Below are 22,056 nucleotides of genomic sequence, written 5' to 3'. Positions count from 1 at the left end.
ATGAGCGGAGACGCTTAATGGCCTTGGTTTATTTTCACATTACCAGCTTGGAGTCGAGTGAAAAGACTTGGAGCAAAAATGACGAAAACGAAAACAAAATCATATTTTATCGCCGTGCATAAATAAATCACAAAGGCTGTTTCGCGCCGTTGTCGCTGTAGTCTCGCACTTTGTGGCGCCGCCTGAAAGCGGAGCTAAGCGGCTCAGAGCCACAGAGCCACATAGCCAGTTGGCCAATTGTCTGGGCCAAGTCATGCAAGCCGCCGCCGCCGCCGCCGCCATCAGCGTCGCTCTGGCTGCACTTTGCTGTTGCAATTAAGTTGCATCTGCACAGCCAGCTCCCCGGACACGCCCCCAAATGCATCGGCATTTGTCAGGGGCGGAGGCATTTGCAACTCGCGGGCGAGTGCCCCTAATGGCTTTGTTAATTAAAACCAAAATCAATATGGATGGGCTGCGAGGACTTGCAACTGTGGTGGTGCCCGTGTGGCAAAGCCGCAGATGCGAAGCTAAATGCACAAGCATATGGATTGGTAAATAAATAAAACAATAAAACTTTATCGAGAGTTCTCACAAAATATTTAGTAGGAAGCTCTTATAAAGTTATTCGCAAAAAATTATGTCCAATGTAATGCCCAATGAACCTTATAAAATATTTTAAAATTATAGTTCAATCGAATTTAATGTTTTTGAAATTTAAAAGGAACCCATACCTTTTCCCATCGAAATGATAATACTTTTATTTTTGTTCCACTTAAATTATGACTACTCATATCACCACAGAATTTCAAAGTTGATGTGTACAGAAATCAATTTTTTTCCAGTCAAGTAATTGAATTTTTTGTAATCTTTAAAGTGCCTTTAATAATACAACGATGCTTTTACTTTCTAGACACTTTCTACGGTTATTGTAGCTTATATAGAGAACTAAAACAAAACTCAAATCCATCAAATCTTCTGCTTCCTGTGCCTACGGTCTAAGTAATAAGTACGGCCACATATGCTCAAGAAATGATGGCTGTAAAACCATATTTTGAGAATTTCTTCGAACGCATCCGATCGTCTTCCTTATTTCGACTGCCAAACAAGTCGTAATGTGTTCCAGCTCTATTCCGGCTTGATGGGAATCGGAGACGAGGGCCGTGACGAGGATCCCGATCCCGGTTAAGCTAGCAAGATTTATACGGCACTCGATGGCAGACAAGATTGAATTGAATGCTTAGACACGAGCTGAACACAAGTTAATTGCCAGCGCAGAATGTGAACAAACCAGAAGACATTCGTGGAAATTATTGCAGTGCAATTTTTTAATATCTTCATTAGGCGCTCTGGGGCCCAGGCAATTAAAAAGGCCAGGCGAAACCCGATTCGAAATCCGCAGTTTTGCATAGATCTGGAAACTAATGCGAATGCGGTGGGACTCTCATCGATAGCAGCCGCTGGGCTTCTGGGCTTCTGAGCTTCTGGGCGAGAATCGAGATTCAAGAATCGAGATGGAAGAATGAAGAATCGCGTGTGGCTACCGGATTGCAGACAGATCGAGTTGAAGCCGTGTCAGAGGCACATCAAAACGGCGTCTGTTATTATTATTAATTATGCTTTGATTGCCTTCTTGCTGGAATCGCTTTGGATCGCTTGGAATAGCTGGCGGTTCCTGTTAGCAGGCCGTTTGGCAATGCAGCTCCCTAGCTTGGCTTTGCTCTCTAATTTGTGGTTGCCAAAGTTGATCGTCGTCATCGTCATCGCCATCGCCATCAGCAGTGCCATGATGAGCTTGGCCAGCAACTAATTGAGTTGTGCCTCTTCCCCAACTCGGTTTCCCAAGTCGGGCAAGTTCGTTGCCTAAGTCTTTTGTTTGCTACCAAAGGCTGCATACTAAATCAGAGCCCTAAATGTCCATGGAAATATATGCCAATATTGTTTTTCCAACCCACCACCACAGGTAAGATACCCATTCCCTGGCAGAATGAAAAGGAGGAAATGTCATGCGGCTGAGGGAAAACAATCGCGACCATATTTCATAAGCTGCGTGCCTGCCATCCGCAAAACACAATAACTTAGGCTCAGGGCCCGATATTTGCATGGCATTATGCAAAGTCATGACATGAAAGCGGAGCTCGCCAAAGCAGAGCTCTAAAATTGCGCTAGCTCCACTCGCTTATTCCACCGCTTCCAGCGTATTTCACTATGCACACTATATAAGCCGCTGCAACCGATCTGCCGAAAGATCTGGACCCGCGAGGGGCGCACAAAGGCCCCTGGTAAATCACACTTTGGCAGTTGTCGTTTGTGCCGCCGGCCCAGAGGCACTGCGTCGTATGCGTAACCCGAGTATGCCCGCGTAAGTGGAGACCCAGAGCCCCTTCGCCGCAGTGAGTGATGCGTACGAGCAAAAGGGGTCCTCCCCTCCGCAGCAGAGTGCAACACAGCGCAACGAAAGCAGACTGGCGATCAAGACACACTGGGGCAAAGTGGCTCTAAAACTTGTTCTGACTACTATACATTATATATCCATATATATATATTAGCGAGATAAGCAATAAAACATCGGTAGTTTAAGAGTGAATGGAAAATACATTATCAGCGGAAAGAAGTTGAAGAATTTTGTAAGTGGTTATAGGTACAGAAGGTGTACAGAGTTTTTAATAGCTCATATGCCTTTAAAATTTTATTATATTTTTCAAACACATTTATAATAAAAGAGCAATACAGCACGTCCTTTTCAGCGGAATGAATTATTTTAAAGAATTTTGTAGGTGGCTATAGGTAGTATTATTATAGGTATAGTTATTTTCAAGAATTTTGTAGGTGGTAATAGGTACAGAATAGGTTAAAAGCTCATACATTTCTACGTCTTTAAAACTGTATTATATTTTTCAAAAAGGTTTACAATAAAAGAGCAATATGTCAGAGCAGCACGTCTTATTTTGCAAAAATAAACTTAATTCCAATTTTCATTTCGCAAGGCAGTGTGCACGAATAGAATTTTAAGGTCCAATTGAGATTTTCTGATGAAACGCAATATGTTCAATAAGGTTATTATAGTTATATGAGAAAGTACCTTGCGAACACCAATAAGGTTTTGCAATTGATATTACAATAAATGCCATGGATGAGCTCACTTCTAACACTAACGTAGAAATTTCTTTAGAGTTCTCTCTTTCAATTGATTTTTTAAGGCATGTCCCACTGTCCCGCAGTTTTGGTTTCAGGCTGTCAAGACAAAAACAAGTTGCCGGAGTAGCTGATTTTGCTGGCTGTAGCTTGTTGCGTGCATTTTGCGGTCGCATTTTGCGTTGGTCGCAGAACACGCAATGTGTGTTCATTGACTCCTGCCTCGGCAACGTCTTGCACAACAAGTTGCTGTCGCAGCTCGTCCTGAACTTGGGGCTTCTGGTAATCAATCACGGGAACAAAACTTATGCATTTAAATTGTCAGCAGCAGCATGGAGAAAAGGCGGCTGCCAAGGGCGGCCAACAGACCAAATTGCATCTGACAAATGGACTGGCTGGAAATAGCTACTCACTCATTTGACTCCTGCTGGGCGGCTCCTGTGGCTCCTGTGGCTCCTGTGGCCACTTCCGGTGCGGCGCTCGTGTCCAGTTCGTTGAAAGTGAAACTGATATCGTGGGCATCCTTAAACGGCTTCATGCTGCGCGGTAAACTCCTCTGCCGCAGGCTCAAGTTTAGAAACTGTAGATCGCCGGCGGTCAGAGGTTGCAGGGGCACTTGTGGTGCTGCAGGTTGCACTCCTCGGTCCTGGGTGACCCGGTTCACTGGTGGTGGTGGCAATGGAGGCACCGGACGCTGCTGCTTTTGCTTGGGCGGTAGGGCGGGCTTGGGAGCTTCCTGCTCCGAAGACTCCTCCTCCTGCTCGATGATCTCCAGCACCTGGGCCGTGGCCTCCTGCTCCGCGACGTCCAGTGGACTGTACCGCTTGCCCCGCACCACGAGATCGCCCAGGTGATCGGCGTCGATGCCGAATAGAAAGGGGTCGTCGAGTACGGTCACCCTGGCATTCCGCTGGGTCACCTCGCTGGACTCGTTGGCCGTCGCAGTGTCGTTCTTCGGCAGCTTCTTCTCGCGCACATGGGCTCGCAAGGATCTCAGGAGCTTCTTGCTGCGCCGCGGCGGGGAGGAGAGCGGGAAGAGTGGACGGCCCGCCGGTACCGCTGCTCCCTTCGTGGTCGCCAAGTGATCGCCCAGATCGATGCCATCGTCCGCTTCCTCGCCGGCATCTAATTGCCCGGCGATAAGATCGCAGTCCACGGTGTCGTACTCCCGATCGCGGGCATTGTCGGGCTCCTGATTAGCGTCCGCCAGCCGCTGGGCCGCCGCCTTGCTATAGAGCTGTCGATAATATTTCTGCTGGTCCCCGTACAAGAAGCAGACGCGCCACCATTGTTTGCATGCCAGCAAATTGGCGGTACGTGGCACCATCGCCGGCTCCATGTTGCCAGTGGCCGTTACTGTTGCCTGTCCAACAGCAGGAGCAGCGGCAGCATCATCTGCTTCCCCCGATCCTCCGCTGGAGCCTCCTGCTCCTCCTCCTCCTCCTCCTCTGGTTGACAGGCTGCTCATGTTGCTTATTATTATTGTTCTGGGCCGTAATTATTTTTCAGTTCTCGTTGTCTTTTCTTGTCGGCAATGTCATTCTTTTCTTGTAGCTGCTTTTTTGGTTGCTTTTGTTTTAAAGCTTAGTCGTAAATTTACTTTCAAGTGGAATTTTAATTACATGATTGTAGTTTTTTGTACACTTTTTTTTTGTTTAAATTTGGTGTTTTGTGCGGGGAGTTTTCAGAATTTTGTACTCTTTCGTTTAATAAGATTTCTAGAAGTATTTCTGTGGCATTCGCTTTTGGAATGTTGTGTATTTTGTGCTGTCACTGCATTGATTAGGAATTAGTTAATCTATATTGCTTTATAAAAATATCATTTATAGGCGCATTGTCCTAGTTTTATATTTCCGTTTAATAACACGTTATTTAATTCAGATACAGATGCCCAGCCCGAGGAAAACTCAACTTTCTCGACTGGAAATTGGAGGCTAGACAATTACCTAGCCCACAGTCTTGTGATCGATTGTCTATAATTTACTTTCGAACAAGATGAAAACCGCCTTGGCACTAACATAACACTTTCCCCAAACCGCACACGGAAGCCGCCTGCCCAGAAGGAAACTTAATCAAATTTGTGTAGACACTGCGAATTGGCAGCCTGAGCCCTTAATAGTGATTGGATGTAAGGCAAATAGCGAAGCGAACGCGCTTACCACTGCTAATGGCTAAAAGCGAAGATGGTGATGGTGATGGCCATTGGACCATTGGACGGACACCCTGGCATCGGGAATAAGCCATAAGGCATCGGCCATCAGGCATCAGGCATCGAGGCGATTGGTTACGCCTCTAATAAAGACAGCAGACACGTAGAGGCGTAGAGGCAGGTATCGGTGGAAAACGTGGAAAACAGCTCCGCTAAGTGCGAGCCACTGCAGTTTCCATCGCGGCGATGCCCTTGTCAGATAATAATAACTTCATCTTCATCTTCATCATCATCACCATCAGCGGTGACTGCCGCAGCTGCTTGAGTGGTAGCCAAATGCCTTGGCGGCAATTGCAGCTTACCGTCATCCACGTACCACATGTATCCTGAGTGTGTGCTTTCCATCTGTATCTGTGTCTCTATCTCTATCTCTATCTCTATCTCTATCTCTAGCTGCGAGTATCCAGGCATCCCACAGTGCATTAAGCTGTTTTTAGCTTCGTGCTCGCAGACCCCTTAATGGAGTCGACAAAAAGCGGGGCCTCGGCTCATATTTATGAGATCAATGTTAGGGAAGAGCTGCCAATCACGAGCAGAGGCAATATTTATCAGATTACCAAAGAGTTCGAGATCAAAGATCACGGTACAAGCCCACAGCTTAAAAACGGAATGACAGCCGTTTGGAATTGACAAATCAATTTAATGTTAAACGGTCAATGGAACTATTTTCAATGCTAAACTACCGACAAACGAAAACTGTCATTTCAAGATGAATTCGAGTGAAGCTCAATGTAATACTTTGAGTATATTCCGAACCATATAATGATTTAATCAACATTTCAATTTCAAATTTGATCTTTGATTATTTGCAGAAAATTCTTTAATTCGTCTTTATCCAAACGAAAATATGTAAAAAGGATGAATGTTCAAAGTTTTAAATTAATAAGTGGTAGTTAATGTTAGAGTGCCATAAATAGATCAGTTTTTGAATTAATTAATTCCAAATAGAGAAATTATAGCGTTTTCTCTGCATGCATCGCAAGCAGCGTAGGCACACATTCCACCCAGAAGACTCGACATTTGCGCGGAAGAATTCTAGGCTCGGAACGAAGGAGGACTGTAATTGAATTATAAACAAAAAGAATCGCAATCATAGCCGCCCGAGTGGAGCAACTGGCTTCCGGCTAGCACAGAAATTGAAGATGATTTCCAACCGCAACAAAGTCGGGGCCGCAGCACGCGATCCCGGCCAGATTTGCAGTTAGACAGCGGGTGTGATTAGAGCCCAATGAGTGGGTAAGTGGGGAAAACCGGTCTTCGAATGGGAAAAGCGGCACTTGCGCATGATTCACATGTGCCACAAAGAGCTCTTCCCCGATGCGATTAAAACGCGATCACACAATAATCATAAGAAAAACTGGAGCCGCCCGGCCAGCGAATGCCCAAACAAAGACTTCCGGCGGTTGGTCCAAGGCAGAAGATGGAAAGCTGTAGATCCCAGATCCAAGATGCCATATGCCAGATAGAGTGGCGCACTTTGGATGTCGATGTGGAGTTGATGCCGCGAGGCCCCGTTAGTATTTATTGATGGCGGTTGTTCGACATGTGTAAGTGACGCCATCGATGCCTGTCGCGTAATTTATCCGATGCCAAATTGCCGGCGTTAATATCTGATAATGCCTGACCCATTGGCAGCGGCTGCTTGAAATCGCACTAGGCCAACGGGGCGTATGCGCGTTTGCACACACCTCAGCATTGCACTGCTGTTAACTGCAATTCTCCATTCGACTCTGCTTTAGTTTGAGTGGCTGGCGGCTCTGTCATCAATCCCCACTAGGAATTACCCAGTTGACCAGTGCTGTTTCCCCTTGCATACGGCATAAACTCAAGTATGGTAGCTTTATGGTGCCGGGGTTCAAGTTTTCATAGCCGGCGGCTGGGAAACTGCGTGGAAAATGGCCTGTCTGGCGCAATTAATATTATGACTATTTATGTAGATTTTTCTCGGAGTGTAATAGACAGAAATGCAGGTTAAAAAGTCAATTGCTTTGTCTTGGTTTACTTTCCCAACTCGCAGCTAAGCCGTTCACCGCAGCACTCAACCTTTTGTGTTTTGTGTGTTGTGTTGCGCCCACTTGAGCCGCATTTCCCCGAGAAGTCTTTATTGAACGGGTTGAAATAGTGTTATCAAGTTATCAAGAATCCCATTCAGCAGCACAGAATCCGACATATCTATGGACTTATAGCTGCCTACCTAAGTGGTTTAGAAAGCCGCAGACGTGACAACTCATTCAGCGCGGCGGCAACTGTAAAATTTCATAATTTATTATGCAGTCTGATGTTCCTATGCAGCTGGCACATTTTCCGAAATTACCATACGAATCCCGCCAGGCAGACAATATAAACAATAAGATATATGCACCTAATAGCGGTATGGGGAGTTGGGTTCTTTCCGGTTCTGTTTGGCAGTCAGGCGAGATGTCTCACTCGCTAATGGATTAACTTGTTTGTCTATTTACGGCCGAACTATAATTTTAGCCTCTCGAAGTTACGGCTGGGCCATGCCGTAATAATTACAAAGTTTAGGCCTGCCAGCCAAACTAGTTTGGGCGAAAGCCAAGCGATCTAATGAGCCATTGTCTGGGCCTCATATTTCAGAGGTTCGGATAATAATCTCACGCCTGACTTATCGGTGGAGCGGGGTGCTAAAGGCCTTTGTCCCCATCGAAATTGATTGCTCTGAGCAGAAATGGAATTCCTTCTCGAATTTTTATTGCGCTCGCATAAAACTCGATCGCAGCCAGCCTGAAAATCGTTCGACTCTACGGGGCTCCGGTCGCGGAAAACGAAGTGAAATGAAAATCGAGCCGACACGCCTCCAAAATGAAAACCATGTGGGCGGTAGGCGGTAGTGGCAAGTCTAATCTGCAGCGCACTCGTGTTAAATGTCAAACACAATCAAATACAACAACAATTTGGGTGAGAGGAAACGAGCGGACCAGCTAACGTTGCTCCAATTTCTGGGGAACCCGTTCTTATCTGCCTGGAAGATGGTTGGGAAACTAACGCGAACTGACAGGATGACAGTTCGAATTGGCGTTTGCATACGTCCATCGACGGATTTAATACTTATTAATGACTTCCCGCCTTAAAAGCTCATAACGCGGCCTAATTAAAGCATACGGACCGAAATTCGCTTGCCAATGATGAATAGCTGGGAAATGGTTCGTAAATTGCGTCTTTAAATGGACGTGAGACATGTGTAATATGCAAATAGTGGAAAACAGACGAGATTGACATAACGAAGGTTAGGTTGTTGACCCACTCGGACCTTTGTTATGCTAACAACACCAAGACGATAACTGTAAAGTGGCCAATCTATTCCGAGGCGGGATTCTTTGGCTGCTTTGTATCTAAGATTCCGATAGCCAGAGCATCTTGGCTTCATGCTCCGGCAATTGTGTGGCTAGATGGCTGCGTGCGGAGTAAACTAACCAACAAATTAACACGCCAGTTAGTTAGTCAGTTAGAGGCGTCGATTGGGGTTAAGCAGCCGTGGCAGTTGGCCCAAAGTGAGGGAGAAAGTTGATGCAGCAGAGCCATAATTGAGCCAACTAGTTGCCGCAACTCGGCCATAAAGCACAGTTTTATTTCAAACCGCCGCCGGCCGACGCTACATAATTATGAAGAATTTCTCAATAAAGCCCGGAATCGAGCCAGCAGTAGTGCGAAAATTGATTAAGTTGGACCGGACGGGCCATACAAAAGCAGAGCGAATTGCAGTGTTCGTTTTATGGCCACCCTGGCCGGGCTATAAACCGCGGCCGAGCCGGAGAGCTATCGGTGAGCTTTAGATTTAAATTGGCATGTCAGGCAATTAGAAATCGGAGATAAATTTCAACCCCGGCCCACACACACGTGCAGTTCGAGTCAAATGTCTCTTGTCAATAAGGTGTTTTCAGCTGCATACCCCTGTTCGAAGCCCACACACTCACACACTCACACACTTGGCTGAAAAGCAATTGCTAACAAGCCATTGTTGACACATTGCCGCCATGTAAGCCCGTTTCATTGCACTTCTGTGGGTGGCAGCTGCTTCGATTGCCCAGGTCCTCAGCTACATATATCTGCACTGTGGCCCACCGAAAAGCAATTGGATCAAGCGGCGGAGAAAGCCAAGAGGAGTGCGCGGTAATCAAATTATTTTCGGGCTTTGGCAAGTGTTTTTATGGCTAGACAAGTCGTGTTTTATGTGCTGGAGCAGGTCGTAAGCCTATTTGGTTATGACTTCATTCCGCGAGGCTGCAGCCAGTTGGTGAAAGTGCGCTGCGAATGGCGATTAAAACCTAACGCATCTAAATAAATCAAGCTGAGCACTTTAGTTGACGTGTAATGTGCATAAGCTTATGAAAGCCATTATTCCGGTGAGCTGGCTATGTCCGAAGTTCGTTGCCCAAGTCTTTCGTTTGCCAAGTACCAGCAACACACCTTGGCTAATAGATTCTCGACCTTCGATAATGCCATAAAAATATTGTGCTAGGGCAGTCGGCTCGAAGTCTGTGCCTCGCATATCAATCGGCATCGAGTTTTTTAATTTGATTTTTAATGTTATTTTATTGTCGGCTGTATCTGTATCTGAATACGAAAGCGTTTGTAGCAGGGGAAGGAGTATCCGCTGGTATCGGTTTGGTACGAAGGCGAAAACATGGCTTAAATCACACCTCACTTGGCCGTTTGCGAATAGTTGGTTGCACAAACTCACTTGGCCCCACGAAGGAGCACTCTGCCCGATGGATATAGCCTGCCCTGGTAGGGACCACACTAAATTATGGATTGCACTTCACGTCACAAATTATCGATTGTTGCCAATTCAATCAGGAGCTATTCGATGGTGGTTTTTGTGCACTTTGCACCGATCTGGCTGAAAACGGTAAATGACAGATCTGGCGCAAGATAACGTGCACCGAAATCGACATCGCAGAAGACCGCGCGATCGATCGATCGATCAGGCGGATTACTCGACGAAAAGCCGCACCTGTCGCCAAGTGTAAACCGCTCGCAACTGACGCTGCTTTCAGACTGATCGAACCTGCGGAACCTGTGGATCTCTGTGTGGTTTGATCCCTGCCTGTGGATCGTGTTCGATAGGGTGTACATACGATTGCTTAATTCTTCTTTTAACGAACTGCTTAATATACAATGCCTATCACGTGTAGTTAACTAAAGTACAATAGCTAGTAGTTTTTGGTTGCATATTTCGTCCTTTAAATTGTTAATATTTATATAAAGAATGTATGTGAAAGCTGCAACGCAACCCGCATCTGCAACTCCAAACTTGTTTGAAGCACCCTTGATCATACTGCCATCCCAAAAGTATGCTTCGTTTCTAAGCATTTCCAGAGTCATTTACATATGTATATAAGTATGTAGATTTGCGTGTAAGAATCTCTGTAGAATCCTAGCTTAAAAATAAAACAACTTAGTTTCTACATAGAATACCACTTGTTTATAAATAATTGCGTAATATACTTCTTTAAAGGTGTAAACATGTAGTAGTTGGAAATCGAACCGTAATATTATGGTGGCGCTGTTCAAAACAAAAATAAGTTGCTTTATCAATAAATGCCTTTTAAAGTAACTGTGGTCACAGTAGAGTGTGCAATGCTGACTAATATATGTAATATATACACGAAGAAATATATATTGAACTGAATTCCATAATTTAAAAGTAACATGAGAGAACGCTATAGTCGTGTTTCTCGACTATGAGATACCCGTTACTCAGCTAGTGGGAGTGCAAATCGGCATACAGATAGATATTTAAATAAACTTTGAGCTGCGACTAAGTCTCTAGAATCTTTATGCTCAGTCTATCAAACTTCCTTCTACCTGTTACATACATTTCAAAGATTCTAGTTTACCCATTGGCTCTGTAAGTAAGTGGTATAAAGATACCAAAAGGGTCCTTAAAATTAGAATGCAACATGAAAGTAGAATACGATTTGGCCAATCCCTTTTTTAGTGCTGGTTTTTATAAAAGCAAAAATATTTCCGAGCAATCGTACGATCTGGACTTGAAGTGACAATAAGTGCGGTGTCAACCGTGTTGTGCATCTGACGAGTTCAAGGTTGATTTGCAGCTGACCATGTTAGTTGGTCACCATCATTGCTCGCCGACTGGAGATCATTAGGCCGCACATTAGTGGCATCTCAGCGCAGGCTAATTACAAGTTGAGTGTGAACGGAAACAATGCGTTTCTGCGTGCCGCTTTTTGCTGCACAGCCTGCGATGCCCCAATGATGCATGATTAATGGCATTTTGCATTGTGGATCGACGGCGTGTGAAGCTCCCGAGGGGCCGGCCATCAAAGACTTACAATGCGTATACTTAGCATTGACTTACCTGAAACCAGGCAATCGCTAAGTCTAATGAGGACCCAAATAAATGTGTTCTACAAGCTGAGTATAAGAATGGGGATTATAGTAGGCTTAGTAGCATTGACGCTATCAAAAAATCAATTTGGATATTTGCAAGCATAACGGCCTCGTTCGTTGCCACATTTCATCAGACACCGTTTCCAAAAGGCAACGTCAAAAGAGCAGCCAACAAGGCGCAGACAACTTTTTGACACGCCAACTCTGTTAAGGGGCTGGACGTGGTTCGTTTATTAGTGGAATCGAATGAGCCCCAAAGTGTCATCAAATCAATGCAAACTAGCTGAAATCGAAGTCAGCCCCAAACTTTTCCGGCCAACATTTGCGCGCCATTAAGCATTATAGAAGTTGCGTTGGGTGTGGGCCCCACATTCCTCCCCTGAAATGGACAATTTTGTTGGCCCATAAGGGGCCATCGTAATGGGAAAAGTTGGCGCCACATTGGGGGCACAGGTGTGTCCCCAGGCAGGGAAATAGTTTCCCACCCGGCACTGCTAATAGATTTCCAAGCCAATAGACCATCCCCGGGGAGTTTTTCTTTATTTCTTTGCGAGACTTTTGGCAACTTCTTACTATTTCTGAGCCGTATTAAATTTGGACGTTAAACATGTAACCGAACTGCAAAAAGCAGTTTACTTTAGGCGTTCTTAGTGCTTTCGATAACGGAAACCACGTTTTCGGCCATGTCACAAAGGTGCGAGTATGTCTGAACGTAGAGGCTGTCCCTGTATGCTTTCCGCGATCGTAATTTTTTCAGGAGATACTGATAGGGGTTCTCCTTACGCAGCTGCTGCATCCATGGCTTTTCCTCCGATCCTTTGCCACCATAATCGGCCCCATCTAATGGGGTCTTCCCATTTTCTTCTTGTTGCCGAAAGTGACTTATCTCCAGCCTGAAGGCACTCAGTTCCATCGATGCCATCATCTCCTCCCACTCCTGGATGCCATTGCCTATACACCCCTTCACATAGATGAACTTGGAACGAATCCTCTCGTTATGCTGACTGAAATGCGTAGGGAAATCACTGCCTCTGCACAGCTTTAGTTCCTCTTGAACTTTGACTAGTTTTGCGAAGTACAACTTTCGTTTATTGGAGTCCGGGAACCGCAGGATTACCCTACGAACCGTCTCCAGTCGCAGATCCCAAGGGGGCTCCCTTGGTTTCTTAAGAGTTTCGTATAGTGATTTCAATGTCTCAAGGTCGTCAAACCGCACGCACCTGTATCCAGGATTCTCTACATTAAACACCTCCCTTTCGTCCAACACCCGCTCATAAGGACACATTACTTCGGGCGGATGCAAGAGGGGCACTATGGACGCCTGGTACTTGTTCAGGTCATTGGCCATTTTCTTCTTGGACTTGTCCGTAAGCAGTTGCTGGTGCCGCCGAAGCTTGGCCGTGTACTCCGGAGCCGGGATGCAGCGTCCCGTTAGACGGACCAAGAAAATACCGCGCACGGAGCCGATTACGTTGGGGAAAATGCGGAGCTCATATCGCTGCTTCAGCAGGTAGCATCCACGTGGTCGGTAGAGCGCTCGGCACACGTGCACCTCACCTGGGAAAACGGTGAAGCTGGCCTGCGACATTAGGAAGATCTGGCACTGGGCAGGGCTTTTGGGGGCACGCTTGCAGTCCACAGTCGCCCACTGGCAGGTGAGCACCTGGCCACCGACGTTCTCCACGCGCGCCACCTCCTTGACCACGTTCTGGAACGGGTGGCACTCGAAAAAAACGTTCGCGATCTCCGGCAAAAGGATGCGCTTTCCTGAGTTCACATACAGCGTACCGTTGATGATAACGGCTGCACGGGAAACGACAGATTCCTGATTTTTTGCCGGGTCAGGATCTGCCTTGTGGTGTTCCTCACCTTTTTCCTCCTCGTCGGCCATTAACTGAGAAGTGCCGCTCACGGTGAAAATAGAGTCACAAGACACCCGCTCGAGCCGACTAAGTTCTCCGTTGGTGAACTCCTGCTGCACGGAGCCACCCACCACCTCCAGTCTGTCCAGATTCGGGAAGAACGAGATGACGCGCCTGATGTCGCTGCTCTTGTTCTCGATACGATTCTCCAGCACGCGTGACTTCTGCCACGGGGTGGGCATCTCGGGCCGCTGGTACGCCCTGCCCAGGATCTCCTGTTTGGTGGCACGGGTTAGGCCAGTGATCTCCAGCTCCGCCCGACCGGACTGCTCGGCACGTGGAAGCGTCTCCTGCAGCTCGGGTAGAAGTTGGCATTGGCTGGTAAACAAGGCGCGAAGAGTGGCAGGTTTCTTTTGGAACAAGCTGGTGGGATTTATGCGGCCGGCAAGGTCGAGCAGCCGCTCCACGTTACCCCGATCCCTGGGAGCTACAGTGCTGCCGACGTTGATGAGCATTTCGTCGGGACGGCGGCCGAGCTTCCTCTGGATCTTCGCCTGCACGGCCGCACGGTTCTGGAGCGTGCTATACCACAGCTTCAGGCGAGGGTCCATGCTCAGGGATTCTCGCATATCCTCCTGCAGCGAACTGTCCGATTCAGACAGTGTGATGGTACCCCGCTTCTTGTCGAACATGTCCTGGATAATCTCCTCCACTACCTGCTTGCCATCCCGTTCGGAAACCGCCTTCAGCTGGTTGTGCTTACGGAACTTGAGGGTTGTGGAGTCTGACTTTATTTCCATCTCGTTCTTCTGGGAATCGGGTTCCTCCCTGATGAAGGACTGCAACCACGAGCGGTGCCTGGAGCCGGGCCCTAGTCCAAGTTCGTTTCTCTTATTCATTTTTATTTTTTTTTATTTTTTTTTTTCAAGTGTGATGTGTTTGGGTGCTTTGATGTGTATAGAGTCTGCTCGAAAGCCACTAAATCTGAGCTGTGCTTTCGATCACCGACGCAATATCCTCCACCGCGCTGCACATCAATGCGTACAACTGGATACAGATTGAGTCTATGAATAACTTGGAACGTGGAATCTTATTGGCCACCTGCAAGCTGGTACTACTCGTAGTATCTCGGTTGGCGACTCTCACTCCAAGGAGATGCACCTTTTGCTCCCATTCTTCCAGTACACTACCCAGTATTCCACGCACATAAATCATTTTTGAGTGATCGCGTTCCCACAGCCTATTAACTGAGTCCGCTCTATTCAGTGGCACTGTAGATGTTCTTCGCCAGCCGTCTAGCAAGTTGGTCAGTTCCGAAAAGTGTGCAATGCGCTGCCGTATGTCCCGACTATTACACACCAGGTGGATTAGCGAGTGCACACTGTAGTCCCAGGAGGAAGTACCTGAATTTCCAGGCCTCACCCGCTTGTAGAACGCCATGAGGCGCGCAAAATCTTCGTGAGTTGGGCACTGGAAGCTTCTGTTGCGGCAGTTGAATGCCTCGCGCTCCTCCAGGTGCCGTTCATATGGACAGAGGGTCAATGTCCGCTGCTGCAGATGCACCCGCGCCTCATAGGACATCACCTGAAGCTTCTCCAGTTTCAGGCGGTCCAAGTATTCTTTGGGCGGAGTGCAGCGACCGTTCAAGTTCAATGTGAAACCAGAGGGACGACAGAAGAAGATGCGTGGACTGGTCAATAGCAGCCAGCGCTGCTTCACAATGGCCACGTGGCGCGGCTGATAGAGAACCGTAACATCTCGGATCTCGCCCGGTAGAAGCACAAATGGGGCCACATCGAAAAGGAAGTCATCAAGATCGGCTTCCATAAGAGTATTGTTGTTCGAGAAGAAGTTGACCTTCTTCCAATAAAGGCGCAGCTCTCGGTGTCCAATGTTTTCGATGCGTATAATGGGGCGCAGGTATCGTTGAAAGGGTTGACTGGCAAAGGTTCGGTCAATGGTGGGCGAGAACTCTGGATTATGTGGCCAGAAATTGATGCCATTAATGCGAACGCCTGGTCCGCTAACCGCCTGCTGGATCGTCCCTGCAGATTGGGTCACCTCGACTGCGCCACTGGCGCCTAAAGAAGCCTCTGAACGATTGGACACCTTTATGTTATGACCCAGAACCTCCTGACACTCCTTGCACTTCTTGCCCACCACCTCCAAACTACGGATTTGTGGTGCTGGCTCTGGCATAGTATCCACATCCTCTTTTATTAGCTGATCACACCCCAACATTTCAGCAGCTGAATAGCTGGGCAGTCCTACGGTCTCCAAGCAGTCCCCTATCGAGCGTCTCACTACTTTTCTCTGGTGATTTTGGATCATAAGCTCCGGAGTCCTGCCCAATTGGCTGCGTAGTCTCTTTTGCAAGGCACGTCGTTGAATGAGCATGTTCTTCCAGTAATCTAGACGACTATCGATTTTACTCTTGCGATTCGGCAAAGAACCGGAGGACACACTGAAGGATGACTCATGGTGAAGTCCTCGTTCAGAATAATTGTTGAAAATCCCTTTTATAAGGTCATTGGCTAAGCCATCTGGGTGAATGGATGTGTCGGATGTGTCCTCCTCGGTTAGCACATTTTTCTGGCTTGAACGCATTTATAATTTTATTCGATTTAAAGGTGTAAATTGTAAGCATTTACGTGAATGTTTTGACTTAAAGCTCTAGAGCCTGCTCACCAGAACAGTTTAAGAACCCTAAGAAGGAATGGTCCCCATGAAGCATATCAGTTATCGATCGGAATCAATAATCCAAAGGATCCATAGCCGTATCATTATCGAGATCTTGGCAACTGGTATTATACAGATGCCGTTCTAAAAAAACTAAACTGGCTAAACTTCATGACATACTTTTTTGACGAAAAAGAAAAATGATAGGTATCGACTACTCGATACGCGATACATATCTAAAAGTTTGTCGATAGTTCGATATCGATGAGCAAAACAAAATTAGTTAAATTGTGGTGTTGAAGGAAGAATAAATGGCAAGTAGGCCATAATAAAAATCTGTCGGAATCAGTGATTCTGATCAAGAATATACTTAGGTCTAAATCGTTTCCTGTTACTCTCTTGATTTTCTCTAGCAGTGAATATACCTTTCATAAATACATCATGTAATGTGAAAACAAATGATTTGTGCAGGATTATTTTAAAACAGCATGCGGCTTATAGTTCTCCCTAGGTAGGTACTATTTCTGTACTCTCTATGACGGACACAATGTCCTCTGACATGTTGCACAGATGTGAGTAAGTTTGGATGTACAGCGCGTCCCGGAAATATTTTGACCGATACAATTTGCGGATCACCGCCGTCCGGATCTTCTTCTCGTCCAACTGCGTTTCGCCCAAAATTTCCATTAGTTTCTCCATGTCGATGGGTGTCATTGGCTTTGGCTGCTCTGGTTCTTCTCCGTATTTCTCCTCATCACCCTCTTCGGAGTCTCCCAACAAGCTGTGGTAGTACCGCTGTAGCTCTGGCTTGAAAAATGAGTCTTCCACGTTGAACATGAGGTCCTCCCACTCGGCGATTCCATTGCAGATTACACCGCGCACATATATGAACCTCGACCGCTGTTTTTGCTCATCCTGCTTGGTAGACTTGGCATTCGATGATACGCCGCCTAGCAGAGGAGCTAGGAGTTTGTTAAATTCGGAAAATATCGACTCTCGCTCCAGCAATCCCTTGGTCCGCATTATGTAGTCCTTGATCGTTGACAGGCGCAGGTCCCAGAGCGGCTCCCGCGGCTTCTTTAGGCGCTGATGGAACGCACGAAGCACCTCCAGGTCATCAAAGCGGGCACAACTATAGCCCGGATTTAGGGCGTTGAACGCCTGCCGGTCGTCCAGCGGACGCTCATAAGGGCAGCAAGCCGGAGGAGGCACCACCATGGGAGCTAGGGCGCCCAAGTGGGTGGTCAGCTTATCAATGGCCACTGCATCCGACTTGCAGATGCAGACGCACTGGCACTCGAGTAGTTTGGCCATGTAGTCCGCTGGCGGAGTACAGCGTCCGTAGAGGCGGAGCAGTAGGGACTCCTGGCGACCGCAAAAGATGCGCGGCTCCACCTGAAGCAGCCACAACTCCACCGCCATCGCCACTTTTCGGGGCTGGTAGAGCACCGCCACATTTCGAGTCTCCCCGTGCGAAAGCCTGAAGCCCTCCAGATCGAAGTGAAACTCGTTGTCCTGGGCCAGCAACAGGGATCCCCTGTTGTAGTAGTAGGTGCTCTGTTTCCAGGAGAAGGAGAGCGACTGCTTGCCAATGTTGGTCAGCTGCAGAACGCGCTTAAAGCGACGCCGGAACGGATCGCAGGAGAACCGGGCAACGATTTCGTAGCAGTCCTTTAATCCGCCGCCACCTTCCTCGCACGGAATGTAGTTCACACCATTAACCCGTAATCCCACATCAGGAATGGGCGGTGGGGCTCCTGACGATTTCTCCTCCGTTTCGCCACACGACTCGCAGACGCACTCCTCGGAGCAGATCGGCGAGCTGTCACTTTGGGTCACCGTGTGCATGGAATCCACATCCACTAGGACCGGCTTTGGTGATCGCTTGAGCTTGCTGATGGCAGTGCCCTCCACCTGCAGGGCGTCCACATCGGGAAAGAACTGCACAACGTTCTGGATGTCGGGAAAGCGTTGCTCCAGCCGTTTGTCCAGGAACTCCGATTGCAGCCAGCCAGGTGGCGGGATTTGATGCAAGGCCTCTTTGCCCAAGAGCTCCCTTTGGCAGACCCCAGGCAAGCCAATGACCTCTACATCCTTGTAGCCCACCCTTTCTGCCTTCGGTGTCGTGGCCTCCAGGCCGGGAATCACTTGGCACGTGCAGGGATCCACTTGGTCTGCCAGCTTGGAAATGGGCGCGCTCATCAGACGCTCGCACTTCATGCGTTCCGCGTAGTCCAGCACCTGCTTCACCGTCTGCCCCTCCCGGTTGTCCAGCGTGGAGCGGCGGTTGAAGAGCACTTCACTGGCCAGCTTGCCCGTTTCCCGCTGGACGCGCTGCTGCATCTTCTTGCGCTGGTGAAGCACCTCCTTCCAGTACCGCAGGCGCTTGTCCACGTGCGGTTCCCGCTCATCAAATGACCACGCCATATCAGCCGCGTGACAGGAGGACGAGGTCTCCGGATAGTCCCCCCGTCGCTCCTTGAAAATCTCGGACAGAATGTCCTCCACCATGCGCTCCGTGTACTTGCCCATGGGCGAGGCGGCATTCAGCTGGGCCTGCGCATTCCAACGGGTCGTGGGTTCGGTCAGGGAGGATGGTAGCGACACCATGTTGGCCAGTGTAAATTTCGAAAAGTTTTCAGACTCGTTGGTTTTGGGGGTAAGCGTGGATTCCGTCATGTTGAACGTTTGGCACTCAAGGGCCAGAGGAGACTTCACCGTCTGCCGCTTTTTCTCTACTATGTTCTCCATTTTTTAAGCGGCTTCGAGTTTGGGGTTCGAGTTAACTTGAATAGTAATAAAATATATATTGACATACGGTATATGGAACCCTGACTCGAATGGAAAAGACTTAATTCCAAGCTAGCTGTATAATCATATTCCCACTCGCTGTAATCAAAATCAAGTGCGTTGGGGAGTAGATTAGGTAGATTTTTTTTTCTTTTAATTGGGTGTTGCCACTTAAAAAATAGATAACCAAAACTTGGAAAGGTTATATCGATCGGTACTATCAGTGGTATGATTGCTAGTCGGCGGTGCTCTCGATTACGGAGACGATGACCTCGACAGCATCACATAGCAGACTGTAGGTGTGCATGTAGAGGGAGTCCTTGAGGTACTTGCTCGCCTTGACTCTCTTCGAAACCTTCTCCACGATCTGAAGTTCGTCGTTTTCATCTGGAGCCTGCTGGCGGTTCTTCTGGGTTAGTTCGGCGGCGATCGGAATAGAAGCACTCTCGCCCAGATAGCGAAGGAGCTCCAGCTTGAAGAACTGTTCATCCAGGCCAGAAGCCATTGCTTCCCATTCGTCGATGGTGCTGCTGATGGTGCCGCGCACGTAGATGAAGCGAGATCTATCCCGCTCCGTGTTGTGCTCCAGGAAGGCATAGGATGAGCACCTGTTGCACTTCATCGGCTGGAGCAAGGCGATCAGTTGGTTGTGGAGATTCTCGCGCAGAAGACGACTCTCCTGCTTGCCAATAAAACGACGCAGGGTCTCGATGCTCAAATCCCAAGGTCTGTCGCGTGGCTTCTTGGCCAGTTGATACAAGTCCTTAAGCGCCTCCAGATCCTCGTATCGCTGGCATCGATAGGAGAAGTTCTGGGCATTGAAGACCTCGCGTTCGTCAAGGGGTCTTTGGTAGGGACACAATGGTCGCGGATTCTCGATAATGGGCGCCAAGCTGGCCTGCATTTGGAGGAGGCCCTGGGCCTGCAATTGTTGCTGCTTATCTAGGGGCACCTGTCTGTGACCCTCGAGACGTCTCTGGAACGGAGTGGGCATGGTGCACTGACCCTGGAGAACGACGTCCAGCCGACGGGTGCCACAGAAGGGCGACTTTTGGAAGTTCACGTGCCATCGCTGCGTGTACAGGCCCACCTTCTTCGGCTGAAACATCACCCGGATGAGGCGGCGACCCTGCGGCTCCAGTATGAACTCGCTGCGGTCGAATACCAGCTCGGAGTTCAAGGGCAGCCGGTCGGAGCGCAAGCGGTTCTTGCTCAGCCAAAAGACGTGCACCAGCTTCGGACTCAGATTCTGCAGGAAGTCATTATGTTAGCGAGCACTATTATCCTTGCACTATTATTTACTAAAGCCGAAAGCAGAAAGGGTACAGGATGACCAGCTAAAGAAGATGGAGGTCTCGAAAAACGGACCCCAGTTTGACCCCAGATTACCTGAATGTCCAATAGCATCTTCACCACGCGCTCATATGGTTCACATTGGAGCAGCATGCTGATGCTTTTGCTTATGGCGCCGACAGGATTGCGGTAATCAATGAGCACGCCGTTGATCATCAGACCGTGTATGTCCTTGGCGTCATCCATGTCCAGACTCTCGACAATTCCCTTTGTTATTTCCTCGAGTGCCGGCTCCGGATCGCCATCGCTCTCCTCCCCCTCTATGGACAGCAGATCCGACTCCGAATCCTCCTCCTCTTCCGGAGTGGAGTTCCCGGAGATTTTAGACAAGGAAGTGTCGTCGACTTTGATGATTGGCAGAGTCTTCGTGGATGAGCCCACCAATGCCGGCGTTACCTGCAGTCCCTTCAGGTCGGGCGCAAAGTCAAGCACCTGTCGAATGGAGTGTTTCTTGTCCTCAAGACGTTCGCTCAGGACCTGGGAGCGCTGCCACTGGCTCTCGATCTCGTTGGGTGTCAGGCGGGTGGCAGCCAGCTCCTTTTGGGTGACCTGCGGTAGGCCAACGAACTCCACCTCCTGCAACTGCGGCTTCACGGCGTACAGCGCCTTAATCTCGCGGCACAGATGGGGATCACAGCGCGGCTTCAGCGAGCTCAGGGTAACGTTGTCCTTGAGGCGAGCAAGAGGACGCGACCGGTCTGCGGTGTCAAGGACGCGCAGGATCATCCGCTTGTTGGCCTCGTCGATGGTTGCCGAGCGGTTGAAGAGCACGTCCTCGGCCCGCTTTCCCGTCTGCCGCGCGATCCGATCCTGCAGTCGCCTTCGCTCCTCCAGGACGCGGTTCCAGCTGCGCAGTCGCGGGTCCATGTCCAAATCCTCGTCCAGCGGCAGGTCCCTGGACTTCTCCGACCGGCAGAACTGATCTAGGATGCTGTCTGACGGTTTTTGCTGGAAGTTCTGCATGCACAGGACCTCATTGAGAATGTCCTCCACGGTCTGGGTGGCCAAGAACATATGCTCAGGCTGCTGTTCCTCTTGTTCCATGTCCATGAAGTTCTGTTTGTTGGAGTGCGAACCGTTGATCGATAGGCTCCCAATCTTCTTGCCCACGGAGTTTATGACGGAGTGCTGCGTGGGCCTCATTTTTGTTATATGTTATGTTTGGACTCGATGCGCTTGGCTTAATGTATGATACAGCTGTGTAAAGGTGACATATATGTAAATAAAACTCCTTTTTTTGGCAGAACACGCTTAGTTCAGCCTGATTTGAAACCGTTGAAGTTTAAGTTATAGTTATTTCCAAGTAAATTGCAATTTATGAGCCTGCCTGTTGTGTTAATTTGCTAACAATCCCCATCGAAAAATTCCAAAAAGCTAATAGAAAAACCTGGCTCGTGTGACAAGTCATCGTAATTTTCGCTCAAGCAGTTGGCCCGGCTTCCAATTGGGGTTCCCCATTTGAATTTCCTTCGCCTTTTACCTTAAGTCCCAATGACATTGACGTGCCGCCTTCACACAATTCAAAAAGTTTCTGTAAGTTGTTGTTGATGTTGATGTTGCCATTGTGACTGACACGGCCAACGAAGAGAAAGGAGTCGCCTGGCTGTCGTATATCAACTTACCTGAAACGGAAAGAAGAGAAATATTAAATTGATTTATACACAGGTCATGTGC

General features: G+C 48.3%; 5 protein-coding genes across 9 annotated transcripts in view; all 5 read right to left on the bottom strand.

The window, feature by feature from the left end:
- The window catches only part of LOC120443744 (protein prickle), a 60,750-nt gene that overhangs the window by 13,557 nt on the left and 25,137 nt on the right, over window positions 1–22,056 (bottom strand). The window contains exons 1-2 of one of the 5 annotated variants that reach the window (XM_039623001.2): window positions 9,985–10,313; window positions 3,528–4,887 (exon numbers count right to left, since the gene is read on the bottom strand). The exons of 2 other annotated variants lie outside the window; for them this stretch is intronic. In XM_039623001.2, the coding sequence (XP_039478935.1) occupies window positions 3,528–4,582 (1,055 nt within the window). In that variant the 5' untranslated portion in view covers window positions 4,583–4,887; window positions 9,985–10,313. Of the gene's footprint in view, window positions 1–3,527; window positions 4,972–9,984; window positions 10,314–22,056 lie in introns of those variants that run through there. 2 more of the 5 variants (XM_039623003.2, XM_039623004.2) reach the window with 2 other exon arrangements.
- On the bottom strand, window positions 12,201–14,459 carry LOC120443746. Its single transcript, XM_039623008.2, has one exon. The coding sequence runs from the start codon at window positions 14,457–14,459 to the stop codon at window positions 12,336–12,338; it is 2,124 nt and encodes a 707-aa protein (XP_039478942.1). The 3' UTR covers window positions 12,201–12,335.
- On the bottom strand, window positions 14,539–16,215 carry LOC120443748. Its single transcript, XM_039623010.2, has one exon. The coding sequence runs from the start codon at window positions 16,165–16,167 to the stop codon at window positions 14,539–14,541; it is 1,629 nt and encodes a 542-aa protein (XP_039478944.1). The 5' UTR covers window positions 16,168–16,215.
- On the bottom strand, window positions 16,566–19,051 carry LOC120443745. The gene has a single exon (XM_039623007.2). It carries the CDS (start codon window positions 18,988–18,990, stop codon window positions 16,747–16,749), a length of 2,244 nt encoding a protein of 747 aa, XP_039478941.1. The 5' UTR covers window positions 18,991–19,051; the 3' UTR covers window positions 16,566–16,746.
- LOC120443747 lies at window positions 19,150–21,617 on the bottom strand. The gene is made up of 2 exons (XM_039623009.2): window positions 20,419–21,617; window positions 19,150–20,278 (listed from the first exon to the last, which is right to left on the bottom strand). Exons 1-2 carry the CDS (start codon window positions 21,523–21,525, stop codon window positions 19,265–19,267), a joined length of 2,121 nt encoding a protein of 706 aa, XP_039478943.1. The 5' UTR covers window positions 21,526–21,617; the 3' UTR covers window positions 19,150–19,264.

This window comes from Drosophila santomea, chromosome 2L (assembly GCF_016746245.2).
Source record: "Drosophila santomea strain STO CAGO 1482 chromosome 2L, Prin_Dsan_1.1, whole genome shotgun sequence".
In the NCBI taxonomy this organism is placed as follows: Eukaryota; Metazoa; Arthropoda; class Insecta; order Diptera; family Drosophilidae; genus Drosophila; species Drosophila santomea.
Note: the sequence above shows the minus strand (reverse complement) of the source record. Positions and strands in the feature narration are given on the sequence as shown.